Source organism: Notolepis coatsorum (assembly GCF_963971535.1).
Source record: "Notolepis coatsorum genome assembly, contig: SCAFFOLD_1499, whole genome shotgun sequence".
In the NCBI taxonomy this organism is placed as follows: Eukaryota; Metazoa; Chordata; class Actinopteri; order Aulopiformes; family Paralepididae; genus Notolepis; species Notolepis coatsorum.
The window spans coordinates 35,579-46,004 of NW_028171748.1; the positions used below are offsets into that span (position 1 = coordinate 35,579).

Genomic DNA, 10,426 nt, shown 5'->3' on the forward strand with positions numbered 1-10,426 from the left:
AGCTCTTTTCTCCATCCTCCAATCGTGACTATTGCTTCCCTCGGACTAACGGGGGAAGAACTCTGGACTGTAAAGCGAGGTTGTGTCATTTTGTTTTCCGGACTGAAGACTTTATCTCTGTTTATCTCTTTTTAAAAGCCAGCGAATTCTCTAAAACTTTTTTCTTTCTCACGTCCTCCCTTCTCGTCACACAGTGGAGTACGTCGTTGTCGTGACGACATGCGCGGAAAAGAGCTGCACGGTTCGAACGGAAACCCTGTAATAAATGCTGCGATGGCATCACCGCGTCTCACATCCCTCCTCTACTCCTCCTCCTCCTCTGTCATTGGTCCTCTCTTACATCCCTCCTCTACTCCTCCTCCTCTGTCATTGGTCCTCTCTTACATCCCTCCTCTACTCCTCCTCCTCTGTCATTGGTCCTCTCTTACATATCCCTCCTCTACTCCTCCTCCTCTGTCATTGGTCCTCTCTTACATCCCTCCTCTACTCCTCCTCCTCTGTCATTGGTCCTCTCGTCTTCTTGGCATTTAAATTGTTTAGATAGGTAGATTATAGGTAAGGAGTGAGGGAGGAAGGGAGGGAGGAAGGGAGGGAGGGAGGGAGGGAGGGAGGGAGGGTGGAAGGGAGGGAGGGAGGGAGGGAGGGAGGGAGGGAGGAGACTCTGGCGTCAGAACGTACTAAGAAGAAATTAAATGAATGAGGGACGGAGGTAGGAAAGACAGACAGGAGAGAGGAAAGGGGAGGGAGGGAGGGAGGGAGGGAGGGAGGGAGGGAGGGGGAGGGAGGCGGGAGGGAGTAAAGAATGGTTTGATAATTTAATAGTATGTCTCCCTTTCCACCCAGCCTGCAGAGAGAGAAAGAGAGAGAGAGAGAGATACACAGAGAGAGAGAGAGGAGAGAAAAAGAGGACACAATGTTACCTATCGTAAGATTTCTTTCATCAAATATAATTAGCATGAAATTGCTATTTAAATCAACTATATGTATACAGCACAAGTGCAGTACAATGAAAATACGTTTGACATCCAACCAGAGTGCAAATGTAAAAGTAAAAGTGTGATAGTAATATACAATGTACAGGTGTTTAAACTGAGTGTAACAGTTAGTACTACTGAGTAATAGTGCTAATCAGATGTTTGTACAGAGTTGTAGTATTAATATGTACAGTGATACAGGTATAAAGACACTATGGTAGTAAGTCCTACTGGCCAGCAGCGTAACTACACTAGTAACAGTAGGTAAAGGATATGTACAGTTATATAGTATCTACACATACACAGATATGTAAAAAGGACTATATTCAGGTATGTACAGACAGATGTGGATAAATATATATATGGTAAGAATGAATATATATATATATATGGTATATACAGCATTATTGTCCATGCCATCATACAGAGTTATATGGGTTATATGCAGGTGTATAAGTAGGTATATAGAAAGGATTACATGCAGGTATATTCAGACAGATATAGATACTGTATATATAAATTGCCAATGAAGTTGTACGTGTTTTAATTGATTTGTTATCCTTTCTTTAAAAAATGTGTTATCCTTAATTAAATTAAATATATATATTTATTCTTCCTTTTTACTTTTGTAAATTGTAGCTACTAACTTCCTACTAGTAGAACTGTTTACAGTATACTATATAGGATTATGTACAAATGTGTAATGGTTTGTGAGTTTGGACTGTGTGTGTGTGTGTGTGTGTGTGTGTGTGTGTGTGTGTGTGTGTGTGTGTGTGTGTGTGTGTGTGTGTGTGTGTGTGTGTGTGTGTGTGTGTGTGTGTGTGTGTGTGTGTGTGTTTCTTACCTCCAGGGTTCCGACGAATGATGAATTTTCGGATCTCATCGTAAACAAAGATGAGGAAGCTGTATGGGAACGCACAGAACCACCAACTGGGCCTGGAGAGAGAGAGAGAGATGGGACAGAACACAAGTGAATGAAGGGTACAGTACGCGTGAATATTAAAGGCAACCAACTTGTGTTCAGCTTTTCGTTCAGCGTTTCTCTGATAATCAATCAATCCACTAGCACACGCCCTTGCGGCAAGAGAGACGCGGCATAAGCGCTGGTCGAACCAGCGGTGTTCTGTTGTGTGACTGTACTACAGCGGTGTTCTGTCACACAACAGAACACCGCAGAACTTCTGTTGTGTGACTGTACTAAACTCTTCCACCACATGACCGACATTTGACATACAGTACACCTCCTATCTATGTTGGGATTATGTTTGGTCATGACAAAACAATAAAAATCGCTACTGTTAGTAATGCTTGAAGGGCTTCTACAACGGAGGAACGGCCGCTGCTGCTGCTGGAGCTGGAGCGAGTCAAGCCGTGGGCGGCGCACGGAAGCCGGGGATAAACCACCGCGTCGCCCCGCTGCGCTTCAGGCTCAGCAGCCTCCACGGGCGAAATAACATATAACGTTACAGTTCCACACTGATGTACAGTGAGTGTCTAATATGGCTGTCGCGAAGTCATGCCTCTCTCCCTCTGAAAGCCCATCCACGCTGTGTATCATAGAGACATAGAGCACTGGGTTTTATCACTGGAGATATATTTCTCACTCACCATTGTATTTTGCGCCATCTGACAATATCATAATGATGTGTTTTCTATATTATATCCACAATCATTCATCTAAAAAATTTTATGGGCTTTGATTAAACATGTAACCTACACCTACTGTAACTTACTGTACCTCTGCTTCCTACAGCACAGCAGGTAATGGCGTTAATCAATGGAACGCGAAACATAATAACGTTACGCTTTCTAGTTCAGCACATTTCATAACTGTATGGGCTTTGTTTATACTTTGATTGATTGATTGATTGATTGAAAACTTTATTAACAGATTGCAGAATGGGTACAATACAGTACAGCTCAATACACACAATTGTTAAGGGGATGCAGACCAGAGAAAGACTTTCGTCTTGTTTACATCAGGGTCCCCCATTTTCAATTCATCAGGAGATGAATACAAATCATACACGAGTGAATCTGGTAGTTGGTTGTTAAAAACGCGAAACATAATAACGTTATGCTTTCTAGTTCAGCGCATTTCATAACTGTATGGGCTTTGTTTATACACGAGTGAATCTGGTAGTTGGTTGTTAAAAACGCGAAACATAATAACGTTACGCTTTCTAGTTCAGCGCATTGCGTAGCGCTCCACTGCTACCGCAGCTGAACACAAGTTGGTTGGAACAGCAGCCCAACACAACACAAGTTGGTTGCCCGCGCTGCGCTCGCTTGCGCTCCTTGGATTTCATTTGGGACGTGGGACGACTGCGCTTGCCTGCGCGTGGGGGCGCGGCCAATCAGAGAAAAGCCGAACACAAGTTGGTTACCTTTAATATTCACGCGTACAGTACAGGGTACTACCATACCCAACATGTCCAGGTGAGGGCGACATTTGAATCCATATCCATAGCAACAAGAAATTCAGTGAGACTACATTATTCTACTGAATGAAAAGAGCTGGTAGAGAGGAGGATGAGAAGGAAGCTGGCCGCTATCCTGGAGAACCCCTCCCACCCCCTCTATGAGGAGCTAGCCAAGATGAGAACCCTTCCCACCCCCTCTATGAGGAGCTAGCCCAGATGAGAACCCCTCCCACCCCCTCTATGAGGAGCTAGCCAAAATGAGAACCCCTCCCACCCCCTCTATGAGGAGCTAGCCAAGATGAGAACCCCTCCCACCCCCTCTATGAGGAGCTAGCCAAGATGAGAACCCCTCCCACCCCCTCTATGAGGAGCTAGCCAAGATGAGAACCCCTCCCACCCCCTCTATGAGGAGCTAGCCAAGATGAGAAGCCCTCCCACCCCCTCTATGAGGAGCTAGCCCAGATGAGAACCCCTCCCACCCCCTCTATGAGGAGCTAGCCAAGATGAGAACCCCTCCCACCCGCTCTATGAGGAGCTAGCCAAGATGAGAAGCCCTCCCACCTCCTCTATGAGGAGCTAGCCAAGATGAGAAGCCCTCCCACCCCCTCTATGAGGAGCTAGCCAAGATGAGAAGCACCTTCAGCCACAGACTCATACCCCCCTGACACTCCACCAACCGCCTCTGCCAGTCCTTTGTGCCGGCGGCCATCAGGCTCCACAACCGTGGGCACATGGAGAACTAACGCTGTCAGCAGTTGGAGAACTAACAGCTGGAGAACTCAAGAACTGTTAGGAACTGTTAGTGTGTCTGACTCTTAACCACTAAGTGTGTCTGACTCTTAACCACTAAGTGTGTCTGACTCTTAACCACTAAGTGTGTCTCACTCTTAACCACTAAGTGTGTCTGACTCTTAACCACTAAGTGTGTCTGACTCTTAACCACTAAGTGTGTCTGACTCTTAACCACTAAGTGTGTCTGACTCTTAACCACTAAGTGTGTCTGACTCTTAACCACTAAGTGTGTCTGACTCTTAACCACCAAAACCTGCACAGACTACAACGTATGACGTATATCATCATATATATATATATAGGGCACCTTGTGTATAATATTTACCTTTACTCTCACTCATTGTATACATTCAGATTCAATTCTTTATTGCCTATATTTATTGTAACCTATCATCTAACCGAAAGGTGCAGACGCTCATCTGCACCTTTGTTTACACTGTTTATTTTTCTCATATTTCTATATTCAGATCAAATTGTATTGCCTATATTTATGTCTTTCTACTATCACCTTGCCCACACCTGTACCCCCCCCCCCCCCCCCCCCCATGCTGCTATGACCCTGCATTTCCCCACGGGATCAATAAAGGAACATATTATCTCTTCTTGAACAGACATTCCAACCCCATGAGTGTCACGGGTCACAGGTCACAGGTCAACCGGGACTCCAACAGGTCAGGAGGGTGCGTCAAGGGATGGGTACCGAATCCGGTACTTTTAAGGGTATTGACCGAATCACGTCGGTACTACCTGGTACCGATTCACGCGAGATCCACCGGTGCCACATTTCGGTAATACTGTTTTATTTTATATATATTTTCATGTCTACGTTTCGTTTACCGCAAAAACGAAACCTAGGACGTGTGTCGCACGTTCACGTCAACGCGCCGCACACGCACGATACACACTTAGCTAGCATTTGACTCGATTCAATAACAACAAAGCAGTCGGGGGGGCAATGGCAAGCTGAAAACGGTCGCAAGTGTGGTTACACTTTACAGAGCTAGATGCAGACGCCGCTCGCTGCAATATTATATATTTTATATATATTAACAAATTGTTCTAAATAAATAATAATGATAATAAATCATTTGAAGTTTGGACACATTTTTTACAACTGAGGTAGGTCGATTAAATTTTTAGACAATAAAGTACCGGAAAAAGGTACCGTCGGGTACCGGTATCGGTTCAAATGTGAAAGGTACCCAACCCTACTTATTACTGATCTCTATTCGTGTCGTGATCACCGGCGAGTCGTTACGCCACAGAGCTACGTCAACATCCATCTAAAATGCTAAACAGAGTAACGAGACACGTTATACGTGCTGCCGGGAGGAGCGGGAATCGAACCGGGAACCTTCTGATTCCCAGACAACCACTCGACCTCCTGAGCCACAGTTTATAGGGTTTAATATTTTCATCTATTACGTTTCTCTTGTCTAGTCTTCTTATGTTCTCTGTTTAGTATTAGTCGTTGTATTTTTCTCGTTTGCTCCTGTGTTCTGTATTTTGTTCCCAGGTCTCGTTCTCGTTCCATAGTTGTAGTTCCTTGTTTGTCTGTTTCCCCTCCCAGGTGTGTCTAGATGTAATTATCCCAGGTGTGTCTAGATGTAATTATCCCAGGTGTGTCTAGATGTAATTATCCCAGGTGTGTCTAGATGTAATTATCCCAGGTGTGTCTAGATGTAATTATCCCAGGTGTGTCTAGATGTAATTATCCCAGGTGTGTCTAGATGTAATTATCCCAGGTGTCTCTAGTCATAATGGTTAGTGTAAACTACAGTCAACCAGCACCTGCTAACGGCTCTGACCCTTTAGCTCAGCTGGTTAGTGTAAACTACAGTCAACCAGCACCTGCTAACAGCTCTGACCCTTTAGCTCAGCTGGTTAGTGTAAACTACAGTCAACCAGCACCTGCTAACGGCTCTGACCCTTTAGCTCAGCTGGTTAGTGTAAACTACAGTCAACCAGCACCTGCTAACGGCTCTGACCCTTTAGCTCAGCTGGTTAGTGTAAACTACAGTCAACCAGCACCTGCTAACAGCTCTGACCCTTTAGCTCAGCTGGTTAGTGTAAACTACAGTCAACCAGCGCCTGCTAACGGCTCTGACCCTTTAGCTCAGCTGGTTAGTGTAAACTACAGTCAACCAGCACCTGCTAACAGCTCTGACCCTTTACCTCAGCTGGTTAGTGTAAACTACAGTCAACCAGCACCTGCTAACAGCTCTGACCCTTTACCTCAGCTGGTTAGTGCGGCCGCCTGTGGATCCTATGGTCCCAGGTTCAAATCCACTACTAACTAGATCAGGAAGTTACTGCCACTTACTTGAGTGGGTACATCCGTAGCGCCACGTCCATGCCGGGACAGTAGGACAGGAAGGCAGCCAAGGCCGTCTCCTCAAACAGGCCAAAGATCAGGATCTTATTCCTGGAGGAAAACACAGGAACAAACACGGATGAGAAACACGTCTTTTAGCTTCTGTGCCCCAGAAACATGTCATGCTTTGCAACGCTCTTTAAAACAAATGGCTGCTGGTAGATCTATTTAAACTAGATTGTGGCTGATGGTAGATCTATTTAAACTAGATTGTGGCTGCTGGTAGATCTATTTAAACTAGATTGTGGCTGATGGTAGATCTATTTAAACTAGATTGTGGCTGATGGTAGATCTATTTAAACTAGACTGTGGCTGCTGGTAGATCTATTTAAACTAGACTGTGGCTGCTGGTAGATCTATTTAAACTAGATTGTGGCTGATGGTAGATCTATTTAAACTAGATTGTGGCTGCTGATAGATCTATTTAAACTAGACTGTGGCTGCTGGTAGATCTATTTAAACTAGACTGTGGCTGCTGGTAGATCTATTTAAACTAGATTGTGGCTGATGGTAGATCTATTTAAACTAGATTGTGGCTGCTGGTAGATCTATTTAAACTAGATTGTGGCTGCTGGTAGATCTATTTAAACTAGATTGTGGCTGATGGTAGATCTATTTAAACTAGATTGTGGCTGCTGGTAGATCTATTTAAACTAGATTGTGGCTGCTGGTAGATCTATTTAAACTAGATAGTGGCTGCTGGTAGATCTATTTAAACTAGATTGTGGCTGCTGGTAGATCTATTTAAACTAGATTGTGGCTGCTGGTAGATCTATTTAAACTAGATTGTGGCTGATGGTAGATCTATTTAAACTAGATTGTGGCTGCTGGTAGATCTATTTAAACTAGATTGTGCTGCTGATAGATCTATTTAAACTAGATCGTGCTGCTGATAGATCTATTTAAACTAGATCGTGCTGCTGATAGATCTATTTAAACTAGATTGTGGCTGTTGATAGATCTATTTAAACTAGATTGTGGCTGTTGATAGATCTATTTAAACTAGATCGTGCTGCTGATAGATCTATTTAAACTAGATTGTGGCTGCTGATAGATCTATTTAAACTAGATTGTGGCTGTTGATAGATCTATTTAAACTAGATCGTGCTGCTGATAGATCTATTTAAACTAGATCGTGCTGCTGATAGATCTATTTAAACTAGATTGTGGCTGTTGATAGATCTATTTAAACTAGATCGTGCTGCTGATAGATCTATTTAAACTAGATTGTGGCTGTTGATAGATCTATTTAAACTAGATCGTGCTGCTGATAGATCTATTTAAACTAGATTGTGGCTGTTGATAGATCTATTTAAACTAGATCGTGCTGCTGATAGATCTATTTAAACTAGACTGTGGCTGCTGATAGATCTATTTAAACTAGATTGTGCTGCTGATAGATCTATTTAAACTAGATCGTGCTGCTGATAGATCTATTTAAACTAGACTGTGGCTGCTGATAGATCTATTTAAACTAGATCGTGCTGCTGATAGATCTATTTAAACTAGATTGTGCCGCTGGTAGATCTATTTAAACTAGATCGTGCTGCTGATAGATCTATTTAAACTAGACTGTGGCTGTTGATAGATCTATTTAAACTAGATTGTGGCTGCTGGTAGATCTATTTAAACTAGATTGTGGCTGATGGTAGATCTATTTAAACTAGATTGTGGCTGCTGGTAGATCTATTTAAACTAGATTGTGGCTGCTGGTAGATCTATTTAAACTAGACTGTGGCTGATGGTAGATCTATTTAAACTAGATTGTGGCTGCTGGTAGATCTATTTAAACTAGACTGTGGCTGCTGATAGATCTATTTAAACTAGACTGTGGCTGCTGATAGATCTATTTAAACTAGATTGTGGCTGCTGGTAGATCTATTTAAACTAGATTGTGGCTGCTGGTAGATCTATTTAAACTAGATTGTGGCTGCTGATAGATCTATTTAAACTAGACTGTGGCTGATGGTAGATCTATTTAAACTAGATTGTGGCTGCTGGTAGATCTATTTAAACTAGACTGTGGCTGCTGATAGATCTATTTAAACTAGACTGTGGCTGCTGATAGATCTATTTAAACTAGATTGTGCCGCTGGTAGATCTATTTAAACTAGATCATGCTGCTGATATATCTATTTAAACTAGATCATGCTGCTGATAGATCTATGTGAACTAGATCATGCTGCTGATAGATCTATTTAAACTAGATCGTGGCTGCTGGCAGATCTATGTGAACTAGGTGGTGCCGCTGCTCTCACTTCATGCCCTGCTGGAACACGGAGTTCCTCCTGGTCTTACAGACGATGACGTCGGCCCACTGCACCACCACGATGCTGACGAAGAAGGCTGTGTGACACGTGAACTCCACGATCTTACGCTGCTCATAGGTCTAGAGAGAGAGAGGGGGGGGGAGAGAGAGAGGGGGAGAGAGAGAGGTGTTTAAGGTTAGTTCAACATAATGTCAAATAAGAAGAGACATTTTTATAAAAAGCAGAGATTCTCTTTGTTTAAGAAGCGTGGCGTCACCCATTGCTGGCCGTAGCTGTCCTCCAGGTCGTTGTTGGAGCGGTCGTCCCAGTTCAGCCGGATGCCCACCAGACCAGAGGGCAGGAAGCCATTCTCAGCCAGGATCACAAAGTACGCAAAGAAACCACCCAGAGCCTGAATCATACCTGGAGACAGAGAGAGAGGGAGGAGAGGGGGGGAGAGGGGGGGAGGTGAGGGGGGGGAGAAGAGAGCAGGGAGGAGAGAGGGAGAGAGCGAGAGAAAGAAAGAGAGAGAGAGAGAGAGCAGGGAGGAGAGAGCAAGAGAGCGAGAGAGAGTGTAAGAATGTAACTTCATCTCAAATGACCTGTATTCTGCTTACAGCTTCGAAATTCCACTTATTTCGTTTTACAATGTCAAAGCCCTTTAAATATAATCAAAACGTTCCCGTATTTCTGCAATCTATGTGCAAAATAATAACGAGTTGAGTTCTAACAAAGAACGTATTACATGCTGGGTAGGCTGATATGTATGCGCGTTCACCCGAGGGGGGTCCGATTCTGGCAGGGAGTACGGTGGCAAAAGACCCGAGGGTGGAGAGGACTTGAATGTGCATGGGCATGGCATGTGCGTTTTTGTTCCACACTTAATTTGGGTCCCAATTTGCGGTACAAATCAAGGAGAATGTGTCTCGGGTAGCGGACTCTATAATATTATGTTCTCTCTGCAAATAAGACTGTCCTATCTCTGAAAACAGTTCCCCGCGGAGCGCAGTCAGTGCACCCCTCCGATAACGCTATATATAAACCATGCTGCATTCATTCGGAAAGAAATACCTATTCCAAATGCTATTTATAGGGTTTGACAATAATTGCACTACTGTCGCTATTTTACAATTAACTATAATGAATTTACGGGTCATACCGAACACGTCAGTCAAACTAATGCACGAAATCTTATTTCCGCGTTGCAGTCTTCATATTCTACCGCCGGGGGGCGCCAGGTACGCATGGTCTGAGCTGTGCGTAGATATACGCACAAAGTCAAGCACACGTTCAAATTGATAAGTCCCACACTTTGCTTATAGAAATGATCGTACGCACGGGTTACGCACATATCTGTGCGTACGCACCGTTGATAAATGAGGGCCCAGAACAATAGGAGTCACAAAATCAGTTTGGCCCGCAGCAGCAGAGGGGCAGCAGAGGTTTGATTTTTCAGTGCTGCATCTGTATAAGTTGAGTATAGGCAACAGAGTTTGTACAGTATGGGTAACAGAGCCCAGAGTATATGTATTGTAGGGTATATGTTGTTGATTCGTGTGCATTATATTGCGTGCGGTTATCTTTCTCTTTTGATACGAGCGCTGGGTGACCTGT

At 43.8% G+C, this 10,426-nt stretch overlaps 1 protein-coding gene across 1 annotated transcript; it reads right to left on the minus strand.

The window, feature by feature from the left end:
• Positions 1 to 1,818: 1,818 nt before the first annotated feature.
• LOC311248194 (sodium/potassium-transporting ATPase subunit alpha-3-like) lies at positions 1,819 to 9,233 on the minus strand (the record flags this gene model as incomplete). The annotated part of the gene is made up of 4 exons (XM_084339121.1): positions 1,819 to 1,910; positions 6,513 to 6,614; positions 8,822 to 8,952; positions 9,090 to 9,233. Coding segments are annotated over 4 exons (469 nt in total), but the record flags the coding sequence as incomplete, so codon positions are not given.
• Between the last annotated feature and the right edge of the window lie 1,193 nt (positions 9,234 to 10,426).